Here is a 21,421-nt window from a genome sequence, read left to right as displayed (position 1 = left end):
CAGAGATTTCCCAATATATTAGCAAAGCTTCTTGTACGTTTCATATATACATGGACATTTGCATATACAGTCAGTGTAAACAGAATCTAATAATTAGGGGGAGATTCTACCTTTCTGTAGAGATTTTAGAATGGTAGTTTTTCCACTAAATGTTTTCCCCAATAAGCATCCTTTAACAGCAAAGGAAGGAAATTCAGGTGCTGTTGATTCAAGATGAGGAGGAAGAGATTTTTCAAACAGTCTGTGAAGCACATGGCCCAATATGCAATTGTTGGAGGGTGGTAAATTATCAACCATTTCTTCTGGTAAGGCCCACTCTCCAACCATGTTCTGCAAAAATAACAAACAAACAAACAAACAAAACAAAAATATTCTTAAAAGTCAAATGTAGGAATATAAGAAATTTAAATATTGAAAGTCAATCTAAATTGTAGCAAATAAAAGTTAATCAATACTTTAGTTAATCAATTATAACACATAAATGAGTAACAGCAGCAATAATACTTTCAAATTAGAAAGCAAAAAAATGAGCTTCCTACATAAAAGTGAAAAAACCTCAAAATATCTTAGTTTATGAAAGTAGGCATATTAACTTGAGACATATTGTATGTAATCTAGGTCGAGCATTAAGACACTTAAATTGATGTTATCAGTAAGCAGACAAAAGACAACAATAGTTTATCTGCTATCTTATGCAAGTATTAAGCTTATTTTAAAATATTTTAAAGTAAGAAAGATGAAAAAGAATTTTCATGCTCAGTATAGTGTTCTCTAAATCTACCATGTTTGACTACCACTTTCTTCAGTTTTTTTGCTGAAATAAACAATTGGAGAGAAAAAACATTGTACAGACCACATTCTCTGACCTTCATGTAATAAAACTAGAAATTGATTTTAGAAACATATGAAAAATATAAGTACTTATAAAAATCAGTCTTTTTGAAATTAAAATTATAAAGTCTGAAAGGAACGTTAAAATAATAGATTAAAAATACGGGAGGGATCAAACTGTACTCAGAGGAAAATGTATAGCCCCTTAGCCTAAAATGCCTTGATCTAGGTAGATAGAAGAACTAAGACCTAGTGTTTGCTAAATCAGTAGAGCGATTATAATAAACCATAATCTATTGTTTATTTCAAAATAGCTAGAAAAGAATAATTCAAATGATACCAGCATAACGAAAAGATATTTAATAAATGTTTAAGGGGATGGATATCCCAAGTACCCTGATTTGATTATTACACATTGTATGAGTGTATCAAAATATCACATGTAGCCTGCAAATATAATATGTACATCTATTATGTATCAATAAAAAATAAAATTAAAAAGGAAAATAAACTAAGGATTAAAATAGGCAATAAAAGTAATTCTAAAATAATCAAAAGAAACTAGGAGGAAGGAACTAATAAAAATATAAATGGAAATTAATAAATTAGAGAGTGAAACTATTCAGGTACTCTTTATTGATAAATGTCTAAAACTTGTCCATACTAAGCATGATAATGGAATTGCTCTTAGTTTGACACAAAGGTGAAGAATAGCAAGTATCAATGTTGTAACATAATAGGAAAAAAGGTAATAGATTTTAAGGGGACTTAAAATCATTAACAAAATTTTATATACAACTCTACTATAATAAATTAGAATTTATTACTATGTAGTAATAAATGATATTCTAAGAAAGTACAAATGTTAAAATTAATTTAAATGGAAATTTTGAAAAGATAAAAGCCATGAAAGAAGTGGAAAAGTTGTCATAGAACTATACCTAGAAAGCTTGAAGACAGTAATGGTTTACAGAAGAATTTTTATTCCTTAATTAAAAAGAAATTTAAATGTTGTTTTAAAGTCTTCTAGAGTATGGAAGAATACAGACTTTCCAGTTCACTTGGCAAGACTAATATAACCTTTATACAAAAAAATGCATCAAAGATAATTAACAAAAACAACATCCCAAAAGAAAATTACAAGCCAATCTGACTTGGAAATATTTTGCAAAAATTATGCACACAATATTAAAGTCAATGTTATATTAATAGACAATAAAGATACTAATTGACATTGACTACATACTCACTATGTGCCATATACTTTTGTTTTCATGAATTATCTCAAATAATTCTCATATAACTCTTACATAAGTAGTATTATCAACTTCCCAATTTTGTAGAAGAAAAACCTGAGTATCACAGAGGCTAAGTTACTTTTCCACGGTCATAATAAATAGTAAAGACAGAACCTAGATTGGAACCCAGGTGGTCAGATTCCAGAACATATGCTCATATTCTACATATAATATTGAAGTTATCTCACCATGACTGAATAGGAGTTATTTCATGAATACAAAGAAAGTTAAATCTATTACTACATCACATTAGTAGGTTAAAAGTTAAAAAAAAAAAGCATATGATCATTTTGACCAAGAAGTATCTGATAAAATTCATTTCTGATTTTAAGAAAATACAAGTGCAATTAAGCAAAACAAAACAAGTCTCTCAATAAGCTATGAATTGAAGATGGCTTTCCTAACACTCTGTGGACCAATGATGAGCCAAAACAAAATACACATTTTTCCATTAAAGGCAAGAACAAGAAAAAGATGCTCAACATTAATACTATTAGCCACATTATTTCAGCAGGTCTAGCCATTGCAACAGAAAGGAAAAGAAAGAAGTATCACTGTCCCTAGAAGCGACTGTGGCTGCTGCACAGTTGAGTTCCTGGTGCAGAGGTAGCAGCTGCAACGTCAGCGGCTAGTGCTCCATGGTGGTAGTGGCAGTGAAAATTTCCTTGTAAGAAAGACCCTGTTGTGATGGTTCTGGAGAGTTTCCTTGGAAGCTTAATCTTTAGCTTACTTCTCAAGACCACCTACTGATTCTTTGAATTACCCAACATATTTTGAGTAATTTTTTTTCTGCTTACTCAGTAAGAGTCAACTTTTTTTGCTTGCATTTAAAAACTGACAAAATCGTTGGAATTAACAAGAAATATACAGAGAGGCTATATATGGAACATTTCAAAACTCTACTGAAGATTTAAAAAATGACTTGAAGAGAGAGCAATATAGAAAGTTTCAAAATTATAAACCATTTAGTTCTCCCCCAAATTAATCTAACTTAATGTTGATTATTTTTGTTTTTTGGTTGTTTTTTTTTTGTAGAGATAGGATATTGCTGTGTTACCCAGGTTGGTCTTGAACTTCTAGTCTCAAGCAGTCCTCTTGCCTCAGCCTCCCAAGTGCTGGGATTACAGGCATGAGCCACCACACCTGGTTTAAGTTGATGTTAATGACATCAAACGACAACCAAAGTGCCAGTGGGTTTTTCTTCCCCCTGCAGGGTGATATAACAAATGATTCTAAAGTTTAAGTGGAAGAAGAAATATAGTGAATAAAAATATCCATTAACAACTTAAAAAGGACAGTAATATGGGAGTGTTGCCTTACCACTTACTGAAATGCTTATTAAGAATGCAGTAATGAAAAGAATGAGTGGCAGAGACAGAATATGCAGTGCACAAAAATACAAATTGTAGAAACAGATCTAACTATATGTAAGACTTACCATGTAATACAGTTTATATTTTACATTAGCAAAGAAAGAATAGATTATTTCTCAACTTATATTTGAATAGCTGGTCATATATTTGGAAAAGAATGAACTCAGTCTTCTTAGTCCAAATAATATAACATGAGAAATGCCCATTGGGAAAAAAATCAATGAGCTCCCTCATCAACATATGTTCTCATGAAAGACAAAAAGAGAACAAAGATGAAAGACAGGGTACACTACATTTCTTTAAGAAACACCAGCTAATTTGTAGTCTGGATTGCTTATATTGCCTTAAGTCAGTTTTCTCTCTTTTTTTCTTTTTAGAAAGAAGGTATGTGTCTTTGTCTTGACTATATGTGTGTGCTTTAGCCTAAGTTTTCTAACCATTTTCTGGAGGGGACTTCTTTTGTAAAGATTTATTTTTATTATTGGCCAAATTGGATCACTAATTTGAATGACATTTTTTCATCTCAGTACCATGACCAAATAGATAATGTATGGTTTATAAATACTACTACACTACCACTAAGTAATGAACAAGTCACCTTTTTGGCTTATAAATGAATCTCCATATTATATTTTTAATCCTTAACTCTTAACTAATATTAGAAAGTGGCTCATCTTGACAGATTCAGTCTACCTATGGAGCTATTTTTCTAAATACCTGGAAGTAGTAAAAACTTGTATTAATCATTGATTGGTTTAGCCTATTTAGGCCATTTTTGACAATATTTCTTTAATTATGCTATGTCATGTATAAATAAATGCATACCTATGTTTTGCCTTTCCTTTTATCAGTATTCTTTCCACACCCAATATCTGACAAAATCATTTGCTCAGAATATAAGTTGTCAAATTTGATAAGTGCTAAGGATGGCTTGTCTGGTTTGGTGTCAGAATGTCTGATATGACAACACTGTATATAAGGAAATACTTTTTGAGACAAACAAAAACACCCAAAGTACTCATAATAAGTTTTTCTTTTAAACTGGTGGAATTTACAAGTATATAAATGTATTTATATTTCACTGTCATTTCTATACAAACCACCCTTTATTTGTAAAAATTATTTTGTTATCGTTTAATGCCTTTGGTTTTTCTAGCAGTTCTGTGCATAATAATTACTGCATTATTCAAAATTAGGTAAATACTGAATGATTTGCATAATTATTAATGGAATTATAATTGATTACGTGCTTTTGCTTTCACTCATTGGAATTGTTTATACTTCTAGTTAGACAAATGACAATTATCTTATGTAATGTGGCCAATCAAAACTAACCAAATAAGAAAACAGAAACCATAGAAATTATGTAATTTTACAATGAAAAAGGCTATAATTCCAAGGCTACGTTGAAGTGGAAAGTTGCCAATGTCCTAATGAGTTTGAGCTGTGCAGTCACTTAATACTTGTTAAAGGAAGTAGTCTCAGACTTAAATCAATATTTCTCTAATTATGCTATGTCATGTGTAAACAAATGCATACCTACGTTTTGCCTTTTCTTTTATCAGCGTTCTTTTCAAACCCAATATCGGAGCTGAGTTTCTGTGATGGTTCTGCTACTTGCCTGCTTTGCACTTTTGTCAATTCCCTCATCTTTGAAGCAAGATAATAATATCTATCTCACAGGACTGTTGTAAAGATTAAACGAAATAACGTTTGCATGAGGAGCCTATGTGATTGCCGACTATAAACAATTAAGTTCTCAGTCAGCTGCTGAGCCCTCTTCCATCACCAAACTACCTACAGAATGTAGCCAAACACAATGGAATAGAACATCACTGTGAAGACAACAGAATGTTCAGGTCAGGAGGAGAACTGAAGCCTGACCTGTGGAAATAAGCTGATAAGGGATTTGGTGGAACACATAGAGCAGAATCACCATAGAAATAAAGTTGAAGTTCCTAGCGAAGACCCAGGATAAAGGCTAAGTCAAGGTAAACATCGCCAGGAGGATGAAATAAGAACTTGGTGAGTGAAAAAGAGAACAGAAGAACTGGAAAAAGGAAAATTCAGATCAGAATGAAGACTGTTAGTTTAACTACAGTGAACTAAAGAGATTTTTACGAGTTCATTAGTAAAGAAGAACCAGAAATTTTTGTCGGATCCCTATTTTAAATGTATGTTATCTATGTAGATATGATTAAATTAATTAGGTAATAGAATATACAACTCTTTACTCCTTTAGGTATTATTATAAATATACATCTGACTATTTGCTTCAAGACTCTGATATCCAGAGTGGTAATATCAGGTCACTATCACTTATTACAAACTATTGCTTTAACAGGTTATTTTTCTTGTGCAGATGTGATCCATGTTACTAGCACTTGATCTATGTAAACTGTCAGGCAAATACAGAAAATAAGTATTAAGTTGTCTTTATTTTAATATTAATCTTTTTGTTGTGTCTGCAAAAACACCATCAGTATGAATTTTTGAGAGGGTATAAGGACAAGACTCAAGATCCATCAACACCTAGGAGGTCCAACGCTCATTGTGAGTTCTTATCTATCTACATACAGAGATCATAAAATTACAATAGAGCGTAACCAGCCTTTGACCTTCGTCAAAAGTCAATTCACTAGCACCGTGTTTATTAACTGACCTACACTGACCTTTCCAGAACCTGAATTCTGAATCCCTGGGTCCTGTCTTTACCATTACATACTACTCTGCTTTCCAACCTGGACCCAATGCACTCACAGGCCTCCCTATATTCTGTTGTAGTGGTTACATAGACTTCCTATTACTTTCAATGTGTCATATCCTTTTGGTTTCCTATGGCCTGATATACCAATATCCTTGGTCTCCTTGTTATAAACCATGACTAAAAGCATCATGAGCATTTTACAAACAGCACCTACTTGGAAACAACTATGCTTGAACATGGGTTGAGGAGTACACTTCAAGGGCAAGCCTAAGATCTTCCATGTGTCCACTAGCTTCCCCACTTGATAGTAGCAAGTGATTGAACGATGCTGTTGGTGGAGCTGCGTGGTTTTCTCATTAGATTCTGTTTACTTCTCTCTGCATGATTATTCTTGAAACAAAGCCACATGTATCTCAATTTCATTTCTCGCCACTTTAAACATGTAAGTTGGGAAAGGAGCCTCTTCATACATTATTTTAAAGGGGGAGGAGACATGACTTACTTAGATCAACTCGGATAAACAGAATCTGGGCCTTAGGAGATATTCATCATTCCATAAAATCTCAAAGTGCTATTAGCACAACATTCAACAAACAAATAACATAGTAGTGACTTTCAAATGTGGCATTTGTAGAGAAGTGGTACTGGTCTGAAGGTACACATGATCCAGTGTTTGCCTTTATAGAGCCCTAGAACTTAACAACACCTGCATGGCTGGACATGCCCCAGATATTTCCAGTTTGGTATGTTCTAAATATCTCACAATTGCACTTTGCTATGCAATCCATTCACTCCAGCTTGTAACATGTTCAGAAGTTCAGAAAGCTCAACAGTGAATTGTGGCAGGTTTCTTCTTCAGAAACTTTGAGCTACACATTACTTATATATCAAGCAGCCAGAATTACAGGGCTGACTGTAACTCTGAATACCAGAGTAACCAAGACTAAGTCAGTCTGTGAGATCCTCTCTCTTGAAAACTCCAGTTCAGTGCTGCTGGAATTCAGTAACCAATCAGATGCAAACAATGGGTAGAGGCTTCTGCTTAGCACTCTGATTCCAGATATGCTCAAAGTGACTCATTTAGGAGATCAGTGGAAAAGTAGCTAGTCACCCCAAATTGCAGATTCCTACTCCTTCCATTCTCTGCCCTAGAAACCACTGTGGCCCTTCCAAGGTGTTAAATGTGGCATACTGAGAATTACAGCAGTCCAGTGCTTTTCAAAGCACAATTGCCTGGGTCAAATAACCAAAAATATACGACTCTAAGTCTACTGCATTTCTCCTGACCCCCAAGTGCCCTGGGAACATCAACCTACTGGATTTCACATCAGATCAATCCCTGTGCTGTAGGCACCAGACAATTGTGGTGATAGCTGTCCTTATAAAAACAGCAAATGTCTTTCCTTACTGCTCAAACTATGCTCTATTCATCAGAAAGGTGGTAGTCTACCTCACTCTTCTATAGTAACTTATATGGTCCTGCTGCTCAAAGAAACTTTTCCAGAAGCTTCTACATCTGAATTTACCTGTCTACTGCTATTTCCCAGCCAGGGATGGTCAGACAGACAGACTTGGTTGGAATTTTTCTGATGTCACAAAATATGTAGGCACTATGCAATTACCTATCTTATAACTGCAAAATTCACACAGAATTTTCCTACAAGGAATATCCTCTTCTACAGTAATGACCACTACAACCCTCTCTATTGTCTTTTTTTCACTGCTAAGGTTGATACTTCAAGGAGGTATAAAGCATCCCCCCAAAAAAGCTTAGAGGCGGTACTGACCAATATGTCAAAGATTACTATAGATTCATTGTACCAAAGAATATGGCTGACAGGCCCTGGGCACTGGACAGGAGCAGTGGGGCAGGGGTTTTCAGGTGGGAGAGTTTCTGGTCTTCAGTCCAACATATCCACTCCAAACCAAAATTCTAAGACTTTTTTGGATCAATTCCAGTTCCTCAAGATTACCAATCCCATTGTGTTCTTGCTATATTTATCTGCTAAGACACAGCTTTAGAGTTCAAACCCTTTCAGTCCGCTCTAAAATACTAGGTGGGATTTCTGAGCAATTGATTGCAAGAGAAAGTAGACTTGATACATAGGAGCTGGCTCCTGTAGTTGCCAAAGTAGGTAGAGGACAAACCAGAAAATCAGTGGTAGGAAGCCCAGAAAAGCCTTGACCATCCTCTGTCTTGCCTGGCCCCAAATAGAAGGGAGCCTGGAAGAGGGTTGGCTTCTCCCTAATCTATGCAATCAAGAGCAAATAATGACTGGCAGACACTCATTCTAACCTTATTCATGTCAGTCATCTAGGACTCCTCTCTTTGACTCTGCCCTTCTCACCTCCTATTCCATTCCACTTTTATCTGGGCACCAATATTTTGGCTTTGTAAACCATTTCTCAATTCTGGTTTAATGCCTTGAATCTGATGCCTTAATTCAGCTGTTCCTACAATGGCTCCCAAATGAACTTAGCTTATTTTGAATGGTAGTAATTTGAAGCCAAATATCCTTCCCATGATCCAAGCTCTCCTTCCATTCCCTATAACCCTTAGATACAAGTACTAGACCTCTACCAAACCTACTCCAGTCCTCTGAAATCCTTGGCCCACAACAATTAGAAAATCGCCTTATTTCTTGACAACCATAGATCCCTTTGATGTTTCCAATCACTATGCTTGATTAGCATGAATAAGAATTCTGGGCATACTGGTTACCCCACCAAGAAACAATGAGGCTTAGCCTAAAAAACAGCCAGCCAAATAGTCTAACCATTACCGAAGGATTTTTGAGAATGAAAGGTCAAAGTCTAACTAAGTAAATGGAGAGGAGAAACGGTAGCTATGAAATGCACATCCTTAAAAATTAACTGGAAAAATAGTGGGAATATTCCTTTCAGCACCAAACGTCTTTCCCAAATTCCTTCTATTTTGGAGGTTGATCATAATTCTTGTTGCCTATCTTGGGAAATGTCTGTATTTTAGGAAGCACTGATGTTTTAATCAAAAGGAGTGTAAAATGACAAGCAGAATTTTTACGGTATAATAGCCTCATAGAACATCTTAGCTTCCATTATGTCAGCAACTGTTTACTTTACCTACTTAAAGGTCAGCTGCATTCCTGCATATCTGAAAATAAAAGATATAAACATCTTATCTTTCAGGGCCCTTCAGTGCTTCACAATGAAATTCTCTACATTTATATTTAAAATTGCTAATTAAAATAAAATTAATGCTCAGATTCGTCAATGGAATTATGCTCATAGTCAAAAGGTAAGGCAGTAATTTAAGACTTCTTTCTCAGCAAGGGACAAAACAGGCCATGAAACAATCAATTTCATTTGAAATTAAGAGTTCCTATACCTGATTAGTAAGTTTCCATTTTGTAAATGTCCTGAATAAATGTGTGTATTATGGGCTGAATTTTGTGTTCTGTTCCCAAATTCATATGTTGAAACCCTAATATATGGAGGCTGAGTCTTTGAGAGGTAATTAGGTTTAGATGAGGTCATGAGGATGAGGTCCCCATGATGGGATTAGTGTTCTTATAAGGAGAGAAAGAGAGATCAGAACTCACTCGCTCTCTGCCCTGTGAGGACATGGTGAGAAGGCAGCCATCTGTAAGCCAGGAAGAGCGCACTCGCTGGGAAACCAAATTGACTAGCACCTTGATCTTGGACTTCCTAGTCTCTAGAACTATGAGAAATAAATTCCTGTTGTTTAAGCTACCAGTCTATGGTGTTTTATTATGGCAGCCTGAGCTGACCTTCACAATGTGTATCTTTTAAATATAAAAAAAAAATTAATGATCTATCCACATGCCCTTAACATCCTTCTATCTACTAAAATCTATCACTGTGCTTGGGTCAGTTATCCAGTGATATCGCTTGAGTGGTACAGACTTCAAGTTGACATTCTGCCCATAAAGGAAGTGATTAAATTAATAAACTATGAAGATTGGATCAATCACTGGGAAGTCGGGGAACAAGGCAAAAGCTAAGCTGGAGAAGAGAGTCTACTGTCAGAATTTGAGTCCAGAAAGTCACTGGATCAATATGAAAGACTGAGTAAGAGTTGGAGAGTAAGAACAGGATGATGTCTAGAGTCTTTGGGTCAAACAAGTTAAATGAAACTTACTTAGGAAAACAGACAACTCCATGGCCCATTTAGTCCCATATTCTCATATTCTTCAATGGTAAAAGACCTGGTGGTAATAAATATGACTGTACAAAGGAATTTTGGCATAGGTATGTATACATGTGCTATAATGACAGGAGTATGAATGTTAAACCATAACATATACAAATACATCTTAAAGTCCAGTTAGTGGAAAATCATAAGCCAAAAATGATGTCGATAAAAATGCACATTACAACACACACTGTAGGGTTAATCCAATAACCACAACAAACTCAACTGATCATAAACTTAAATAGTAATTTTTCATTAAAAACAAAATAACAAAATTAAAAATCATGAACAACTTAAAACAACATGGATGATGTGCTGGAAATGAAACATCCTTCCTCCAAATTATAGGAATTCTAACTACATTTGGTTGTGGGCATGCACAGTAGAACTCTGCAAATGTTAAGTGCTTTCTGGCAGAGACTTCTTAGAAAAATCATATTCTTCAGGAAACCATAGCCATGAGCTAATTTTAGTTTATGAACACCAAATTTGAGTATCTCAAACTCATTCAATAGGTAACTGCTAGGAAGCAGCTTATGTAAAAAAGCAATGCTGTGAATTGTGACTCATTTGCCAGTAAGATCCACAGAAAGGACTTGCATTTGGGGGAGTTTGAGGTTCACCAGCAGAAGTCCACCGTATCATAGAGAACCACTGGCTGCTGCTTGGGGCTGTGATGCCAGTTGCACTGGAGGAGCTGGGCCTCCTGGCTTAGCCTTCTCTCCTAGATGATCTGTTGAAAATGTGAGTATCTACTTACTGGCTGGAAGCTGGGAGAAATTCCTGGCTGACAAACAGGTAAGAGAAAATCCCCCAGGGCTCTACACTCTGAAATGGGCTTTTACAATCTTGGCTACAGAAGAACCCCTCCACTCAGGTAGTCCTCTGGCCTAACATAGGGAGTAGCCTAGAGATTGTACAGAGACGTTGCTCCAGAATCCCATAAGCATCTGAGCCTAGGGTAGCTTCAGCCTGGCGCCATTCTGAAAGCCTATATACAAGGGATATACAGATATGGCTGCTGCTGTTGTGCTGTTCCAAGAAGGGAGAGGGTAGACCAGGTGCTTCCATGCACCCTTAGGATGGACCCCAGCAACCTGCTGTGAGACCAAGATGTGAGTGACTACTCACAGCCCCAAGGATGGTTCAACATACACATTTAATAAATGTGATATATCACATAAACAGAACTGAGGACAAAAACCATATGATCCTCTCAATAGATGCAGAAAAATGATTGGATAAAGTTCAGCATCCTTTTATGAAAAAAATCCTCAACAAACTCTGCACAGAAGGAACATACCTCAAAATAAAAAAGGCCATATATGATAAACTCACAGCCAATATCATACTTAATGGAGAAAATTTGAAAGCATTCCCTCTAAGAACTGGAACAAGATAAGGATGCCCACTTTTAGCACTCTTAGTCATCAAAGCATGGGAAGTCCTAGCCAGAACAATCAGGAAAGAGGAAAAAATAAAAGGCATCCAAACTGGAAAAGAGGAAGTTAAATTATCTTTGTTTGTGGATGGTATGATCTTATACCTAGAAAACCTTAAAGACTCCACCCAAAACTCATAGGTTGATCAGCGAATTCAGTAAAGTTTCAGGATACAAAATCAATGTACAAAAATCAGTGGCATTCCTATACATCAGTAATGATTTAGCTGAGAACAACAGCTACCAAACCAAAAAAAAAAAGAAACTCAAAACCAAAAACAAACAACTCCCATCCCCTCCCAAAAAACCCTAGGAATGTATTGATCCAACAAGGTGAAAGATATCTACAAGGAAAACTATAAATCATTGATAAAAGAAATTATAGAGGACATAAACAAATGGAAAAACATCCCATGTTCATGAATTGGAAGAATTAATATTGTTAAAATGACCATACTGTCCAAAGCAATATACAGATTCAATGAAATTCCTATCACAATACCAACATCATTTTTCACAGAATTAGAAAAAAACAATTTCCAATGTCAGATGGAACAAAAAAGGGTCCAAATAGCCAAAGCAAGTCTAAGCAAAAAGAACAAAACTGGAGGCATAATATTACCTGACTTCAACTTATACTATAAGGGCATAGTAAATAAAACAGCATGATACTGGTATAAAAATGGACACAAAGATTAATGGTACAGAAAAGAGAACCCAGAAATAAAGCCACAGACTTATAGCCAAGTGATCTTTGACAAAGTCAACAAGAACATACACTGAGGAAATGACACCCTATTCAATAAATGGTGCTGAGAAAATTGGATTGCCATGTGCAGAAGAATGAAACTAGACCCCTAATTCTCACCATACACAGAAATCAACTCAAGATGGATTAAAGATTTGAATTAAAGACTTGAAACTCTAAAAGTACTAGAAGAAAACCTACAGAAAACTCCTCTGGACATTGGTCTAGGCAAGGAATTCGTGACTAAGATCTCAAAAGCATAGGTAACAAAAACAAAAATAGACAAATGGGACTTAATTAAAGTAAAAAATTCTGCACAGCAAAAAAGTAATCAACAGAGTGAACAGACAGCCTATGGAATGGGAGAAAATATTTGCAAACTATACATCTGACAGGGGACTAATATCCAGTATTTACAAGGAACTCAAACTACTTAACAACAACAAAAAAGAAATAATCCCATTAAAAATGGGCTAAGGACATGAATAGACATTTTTCAAAAAAAAGACCAAAAAATGTTCAACATCACTAATTATCAGAGAAATGCCACTTAAAACCACAATGGATATCATCTGACACCAATCAGTGTGGCTACTATTTAAAAGATAAAAAAAAAAAAAGATGTTAGCAAGAAAGCAGAGAAAAGGGAACACTTATACACTGTTGGTGGGAATGTAAATTAGTACAACCTCTATGGAAATCAGTATGGAGATTTCTCAAAGAACTATAAATAGACCTGTCATTTGATCCAACAATTCCACTACTGGGTATCTACTTAAAGGGAAAGAAATCATTACATCAAAAAGATACCTGCACTCTTTTATTGCAGTGCTATTCACAATAGCAAAGATACGGAATCAACCTAAGTGTCTATCAGTGGATGATTAAAGAAAATGTGACATATACACACAATTGTTTACTATTCAGCCATGAAAAAGAATGAAGTAATCTTTTTCAACAACATGGATGGAACTGGAGACCATTATCTTAAGTGAAACAACTCAGACACAGAAGACAAATACCTCATGTTCTCACTTACAAGTGGGAGATAAATAATGTGTACACATGGAATTAGAGTGTAGAATGATAGACAGTGGAGGGTAGAGGTGTGGGAGGAGGGTAGATAATGAGAAATTACTTAATGGGTTCAGTGTACGTTACTCTAATTATGGACAAACTAAAAGCCCTGACTTTACCACTATGCAATACATATTATACTTGTACTCCATAAATTTATACACATAAAAAAAAAGCATAGACTAAAAACTGGGAGCTGTCAGTTCTTTAAGGGTGACTGGTATGAGCATCAATAAAGTATGCTAAGAATGTAAATTTTTTGAAGATTATTTTCTAAGTTACATATTTACCTGAAGCATTGAAAATCCTGAACAAATTTAACAATAACAAATGTGTACAACTGTTTCTTTTAGCTGAGCCAGGATGCATGGTCCTTCTGTCATCTCTTATGATAGACTATTTAAGCCAGAGAATATATTTCACAATTTGAAACATTTATGTTTTACTTGTAAGTAGGAACATTTAGGACAAGTTCTTGAAAAGACAAAAAAAAAAAAAAAACTACAAATAGAGAATTAGAATAGGTTACAGTATCTCCCAAAACCTGTCTATGAATGGAGTCAAACAGAGCTTATAAACACATATCAGAAATCCTAAAGTAATTTTTGTTTCTAGAAAAACAGCAAAGGTCATATACAAAATAAAGTGAATTGCTAGACTTTTACAAACTCCTAACAAAAGTTTACAATTTCCTGCAGTGGAGCTGCACCAGCTGCTTCAGGATGTGGGTAAGACAAGCATGTTCCTGTGGTAACCGTTTCCCACACAAGAAAAATAGTTAAAAGACAAATCTTTGCTAAGCTGCAACCCCCTAGTTCTCCTGATTTATGAGAGCAACAAGAACAAAGTAAATTGAGCTGTTTAAGAAGTTTAAGTAAATATTCAATGAACCAGCAAAGTGTGTCAAATAAAATCACTCTTAATTTCTAATGGAAAGAAATACCTTAACATAGTTTGATATTGTCAAAACATTTTAGTACGTGGCATTATATTTTTTATCGATATACTACTAGATCTAGTGTACTTTGCAACCATACAAAATAAATATATACATAAATCCTTTAAGGTTCTAGTCAATCCTTAGTATATATTAATAATAATTCTCTTAGTGCTATAAATACAGATTTATTCAATTGAAATATGGTGGACATTTAGTTTCTCATAATTGCATATTGTTTTCTTATCTTTTAACCACAAGCTTATCTTCTTATAATATTTACATATTAGTGTTATTTTATATTTTTCTTGTTCATTGTAATTCATTCATTTTATTCACTCATCCTTACAACAAACATTTATTGAGTATTTACTATATATCAGCAAATAATTGGGTCAATTCATCTTTCCACTGATTTCTTGTGTTGTACTTATTACCCTTCTGGAACTCATTCAGTAATATTTCTGATAATAAAAAGCCTCATTTTTCATTCCATTGCTGTTGATCCCCAAAACTTCTATCCAAGAGCTATAGTTCGTATATCTTTATTTCTAAGAGTGAGATGGAGTAGGGTGTGGAGAGCAGGATTGTAAGGAAAGAAAGTAAAATGTATTACTTGCACCCAACATGCAGTGCACTTAGGTAAGAGTTCAACACATATTATCTTAAATAAGTCTCATAACAACAAAATGAGGTAAGTATATTATTATTCCCTTTTCATAAATTGAAAAACTGAGTCTCAGCACTTAAGGGATCTGTCACTTAAGGTCACACAGTTAATTGTTGACCAGGCCAATAATGTAACTCTGGTCTGTCTAATCACAAAGTCTTCCTGACAGCTCTTTTAAAAGCACAGTTAGAACCCAATACTTTTTTTTTCAATCTTTGAAAAAAATTGTTTGAATCTATGCTACTTATAAAACCTAGATCTCCTCCTCTTCCATTTTGCCTGCAAAAACAATATACTATTTAGATCAATTGCTAAATAAATACCTTTTAACAATGGTTGTTGAAGCAAAGGTAGACAGCTTATACAATGACAAATGCTGATCAATAAATTAAAGTATTTTTAAAATTCTGAAATCTATCTGTCCAGACACTGGATTATGCTTGATTTTTTTTCAAACCACTCTTTTAATATTACTGAGAATAACAGATAATAGATTATGAATGGGTATCTAAAAGTTAGTACTATAAATATAAACTAAATTAAGGAAAAACACAAATATAAAATACTATTTTTATTAACAGAAATGAAATAATATCAGAAAATTAATGTTAAAAAGAATTTATTATGTAGCATTCTAATTATTTCATTTTAGTAGGTACCTTATATTGTTCATAATCATTGCTATCTAGCAAGTCCCTTTTTTCCAGTTCTAAAAGTTGTTCTGCTGAGGGTTTAGCAGGTAGTGGCTTAATAGATGCTTGTTCGTATATGGGCTTCCCATTAAAAAACAGTTCCTTCCAATCATGCATAAGCTTATACGGAATCATACTATTGCAAAAACAAAGAGATAGAGATAAATCAATGGTTAGTCAAATGTATACTTTAAACCTCAGAATCAGTATTATATTTATGTAATTATCTCACTTTCATCAGTCTTAAATAGAAATAATTACTGAAAAATAATTTTAAAGGTTACCACATGTGCAATGACAATAAGACCAATGTATATTAGATTTTTCTGTTACAAATTATTTATAAATATGTAAACTAACTGTAATCTTAAAGGGGCCTTGAAAAGCATTTAGTCTGTTCATTTTGCCCAGGAGGACACTGATACTAGAGCATTTAAATGACTTCCTAAGGTTGCACCGTCAGTTGATATGAGAGCTGGGAATTGAAGAACCTAAGTGTTCTGATTCTGCTCAGTATTTTTAGATACATTGTTCTGTTATGAACCAGTGGAATGAACTAATGTTCATTCATTCAAACATAAGTTCTGGACATTTTACTAACCATTAGGGATATAATAGCCAGTGGAATTCTTGGCCTCAAATACCAGACTCTGAGAAAGGGTAAAAATAATTGCACAAATAAATAAAAGGGTTGAATGAGAACATACAATGGGAAGGTATAACAACATGACTCAATTTAACTTGTTGGTTCAAGGAAGGTCTCTTTCAAGAAACAACTGCTAAGCTGAAGCTGAAAGAATGCCTAGGAGGCAACTAGGACAGAGTGACAGGAAAATTGTTTCAAGAGGAACAAAATCAGCAAAGGAAAGAAAGAGCCAAATATGATTCAGATGCATTTCTCTAAAAATAGACTAGAATTAGAAATTACAACTTAAAATGTAGCATATTTCATTCTAATACATGCTATAACATGGATGAACCTTGAAGACATTATGCTAACTGAAATAAGCCAGACACAAAAGGACAAATATTGTATGATTCTACTTCTGTTAGGCACTTAGAATAGACAAATTCAGAGAGACATAAAGTATAATAGAGATATCGGGGGCTGGTGACAGGGGGAATGAGGAGTTATTATATAATGCGTACAGACCTAACAACCTTTCCTATTTAAACAGCTGTGTGGTCAGGGGTCTTGGAGAACTCCTGACTGTACTCATATTCAGGCATTTCTTACCCCTTCTTTCTTTCTCCTTCATGTATCAGAGCTTTAAAACACTCCTTATAACCTTTAAATGGTTATACTCCTTTTTCTGGTTCTGCTATAACATTTGTAGAGATTATTTGGCTTCATAATTGCAATCCACTGAAGTAGTCCATATATTTAAAAAAAATGAGGGGGAAAACAAAAAAATCTTAGCTATCTGACCTTTACTGTAATTTTTTTCACATTTAAGATGTGAGGAAAGAAACAGATAAAATGGCAAAAGCAGGAACACTTTTTAAATAGCTTCTCTAATCTTTAAGAATATTGGTCTAGGCTAGGCATAGTGGTTCATGCCTTTAATCCCAGCACTCTGGGAGGCTGAGGTGGGAGAATCACTTGAGGACAGGAGTTCAAGACCAGCCTGGGCAACATGGTGAGACATCTCTACAAAAAAATAATTTTTTTTTAAAAAAGAATATTGATCTTATTCTTGCTCAAGCTGCTTCTTTTCCTCAAGATTCTGACCTCACTAATCCCCATTTGATCCACTGAGGTTCCCGAATAAGAAAATCACCTGCTATGGCTTCTGGGGCCCTGAATGTATAACTTTCTTATTAACTGAAATTTCTAGGATTCCATGCATACATTTAGACTGGCTATTCCATATTCTCTTCTTGAATGATCCAAATTTCATCAGCTCACCTCAGACCAGCCTGGTCTGCTGAAGCAATCATTAATTCAAAATAAACCAAGTGAGGAAGAAATGCCAATACATCAAACAAGGGATGTTTTAGAAGTAGTACTACACTTTCCATTTTACTTCATTTAATTTGATTAATTAATTTATTTTTTGAGACAAGCTCTTGGTCTGTTGCCTGGGCTAGACTGCAGTGGCATCATCATAGGTCACTGCAACCTCAAGCAATCCTCCTGCCTCAGCATCCTGAGTATCTGGGACTACAAGGCTCGCACCACCACACCTGGTTAATTTTTCTATTTTAGGTAGAGATGGGGTCTCACTCAGGCTAGTTTCAAACTCCTGGCCTTGAGCAATCCTTTCATCTCAGCCTCCCAAAGTGCTAGGATTACAGGTGTGAACCACTGCCGCCCAGCCACTTTCCATTTTAGAATGAGCTTTTCTGACTTTAAATAACTTGTCCTGAAAAGTCAAGCTACATGGTCTGCTTTAGCCCAGTAGTCTCTATGAATCATTTATGCTACTTGTATGTTATTTTATTGCTATTTAAACATACTTTGATTTTTTTTAATTAAACTTTCTATTTTGAGATAATTGTAGATTCCCATGAAGTTGTAAGAAAAAATGCAGAGAGATCCATGTACCCTTTACTTAGTGCCCCTCAATTGTAACATCTTGCAAAACTATAGTACAATATCACAACCAGGATATTGACATTGATACAGTCAAGATATAGAACATGGCTATTACCACAAACACAAAACCTGTCATCTTGCCCCTTTATAGCCACACTCACTTCCCTCTCACCCTTCCCCTCTCTTTAGCCTCTGGCAATTGCTAATCTGTTCTCAGTTTCTATAACCTTGTCATTTCACAAACGTTATATAAATGGAATCATACAGTATGTAACCTTTCAGGATTGGCTTTTTTTTCCATTCAGCATAATTATCTGGAGATTCATCCAGGTTGTGGCATGTTTATTCTTTTTTATTGCTTAGCAATAGTCCATGGTATAGATGTTCCACAGGTTAGCCATGATCCACTGAAGAACATCTTGTTACAAGTTTTAAGCTGTTACAAATGAAGCTGCCATAAACATTCACATTTCTGTGTGAACGTAAGTCTTCATTTCTCTAGGGTAAATGCCCAGAAGTATAATTGTCAAGTAGTATGAGAGTTATATATTCAACTTTTTGAGAAATTGACACACTGTTTTCCAGAGGGGCTGTACCATTTTACCTTCTCACCAGCAACGAATGAGTGATTTTCTCTGTATCCTTACCCACACTTGGTGTTTCCACTAGTTTTAAAATCTTAGCCATTCTTATAGGTGTGTACTGACATATCACTGTGGTTTCAATTTGAATTTGTCTAATGGCTAATGACAAAAACTTTTTTCATATGCGTATTTGTCATCTGTATATTCTCTTCGGTGAAATGCGTTTTCACATCTTTTGTCCATTTTCTAATTGGATTTTTTTATTGTTGAGTTTTAAAAATACTTCATCTATCCTAGATATTACTTAGTCCTTTGTAGGATATATAGTTTGCAAATAATTTCTCCCACTTTGTATGTCTTTTCATCCTTTTTAAAGCAAAAGATTTTAAATTTGAGAAGTCCAATCTATCAGCTTTTATCTTTTGCAGAGCAAAAGTTTCTAATTTTAATGAAGTCCAGTTTGTCAAACTTTCCTTTCATGGATCATGCTTTTGGTGACAAGTCTAAGAACTCTTTACCTAGTGATAGAACCCAAACATTTTCTCCTGTTTTTTCAAAAGTTTTATGGTTTTATGTTTTACATTTAAGTCCATGATTCATTATGAGTTAATTTTTATAGATGGTATAACAATTAAAGATTCTCTTTTTAAAAAAAAATTATTTCTTCCCTATGGATACCCAATGGCTCCAGCACCATTTGTAAAAAAGGCTGTCCTTCCTTCACCAAATTGCTTTTGCACCTTTGCAATAATCAATTGAACATTTTTGTGTGGATCTACTTCTGGGTTCTCCATTTTGTTCCATTGATCTATGTGTCTATCCTTCTGCCAATACCACACAGTCTTGATTACTGTAGCTGTATCATAAGTCATGAAATTGGGTAGATTAATTCCTCCCCATAAATACTTCTTTTCAAAATTGTTTTAGCTGTGCTAGTTACGTTGCCTTTTCATGTAAATTTTAAAATAATCTTGTCTGTATCTACCAAAAATCTTTCTGGGCTTTTGATAGGAATTGATTAAACTTCTATATTAACTTAGAAAAAACTGATATATTTATTGAATCTTCCAATCCATGAACACAGCATGTCTGTACATGTATTTAGATTATCTTTAATTTGAATTACTTTTGTCAGTGTTTTATAGTTTCCTTCATATAAGTCCTGCACATATTTTGTTAGGTTTATACCTAAGTATTTCATCTGCTTTCCTTTGATTAATGTTTGCCTGATAAATCTTTTTCCATCCTTTTACCTTTAACATACATGTATCATTTTATCTGAGTTTCTTGTAGACAGCATATAGTTTGATCATATTTGTTAATCTACTCTTCCAATTATTGATATGTTAGAGTTTAAGTCTTCCATTTTATTTTTGTTTTCTGTTCTTTCTGATTTTTGTTTGTTTGTTTCTGTTTCCTTTTCCTGCCTTCCTATAGGGTAAATAACTATTTTTTAGAATTCCCTTTTGAATTATCTATAGTGTTTTTGAGTGTATCTCTGTACAAGTTATTCAGTTGTGCTAGGCTTTATATTATATATACATAATTTATCACATCTATTGATGTCATCATTTTATCAGTTCAAGTATAGAAATTTTACCACCCTTTAGGTCCCTTTACCTTTTCCCATTTATAATTCTTAAATATTTCCTCTACATACATTTAGAATTATATCAGAAAGTGTATAATTTTTGCTTCAACTGCCAAATTGCCTTCACAAGATGGAAATTCTATTGTACTTACTCATATTTTTGCTTATCATGTTCTTTCTTCTTTTCTGATATTCCAAGTTTCCTTTCTTTGAAGGTGCTTGATTGCATGGATAGTTGTTGAATTTGGTGTTCATGCAGAGTGATGATCTCTGGAGGTTTCTATTCAGTCATCTTGTTCCACACTCCTCCTCTGAGGTTCCTTTTCTTAAAATCATTCTCTTTCTGTTTAGAGAACTTCCCTTTAGCCATTCTTTTTAGGGTAGGTATTTTGGCAACAAATTTTCTTAGTTATCATCATCTAACAACACAGATTTCCCCTTCAGTCCTGAAGGACATTTTTACCTTGTATAGGACTCTGTTGAGAGTTTATTTCTTTCAGTACTTGAAAAATATTATGCTACTTCCTTCTGTTCTCCATGGTTTCTGGTGAGAAATCCTCTGTCATCTCAATTACTTTTCTCCTATAAGTAAACTGCTATAGATATAGTTCTCTGGGTGCTTTTAAGATGTTGTTTTCTTTTATTAGTTTTCAGAAATTTTATTATAATGTATTTTTACGTGAATTTCTTTGGGTTTATCTTGTTCAGGATTTGCTGAGATTTTTGAATTTATAGATT

At 34.4% G+C, this 21,421-nt stretch overlaps 1 protein-coding gene across 6 annotated transcripts in view; it reads right to left on the bottom strand.

Annotated features, from left to right (window-relative positions):
- Positions 1-21,421, bottom strand: part of SPEF2 (sperm flagellar 2) — a 194,443-nt gene that overhangs the window by 103,544 nt on the left and 69,478 nt on the right. For all 6 annotated transcript variants that reach the window (XM_045565587.1, XM_045565583.1, XM_045565585.1 and 3 more), the window contains 2 exons: positions 15,937-16,105; positions 111-330 (listed from right to left, as the gene is read on the bottom strand). In XM_045565587.1, coding sequence (XP_045421543.1) covers positions 111-330; positions 15,937-16,105 — 389 coding nt within the window. The remainder of the gene's footprint in view (positions 1-110; positions 331-15,936; positions 16,106-21,421) is intronic.

Source organism: Lemur catta, chromosome 12 (assembly GCF_020740605.2).
Source record: "Lemur catta isolate mLemCat1 chromosome 12, mLemCat1.pri, whole genome shotgun sequence".
Taxonomy (NCBI): Eukaryota; Metazoa; Chordata; class Mammalia; order Primates; family Lemuridae; genus Lemur; species Lemur catta.
Note: the sequence above shows the minus strand (reverse complement) of the source record. Positions and strands in the feature narration are given on the sequence as shown.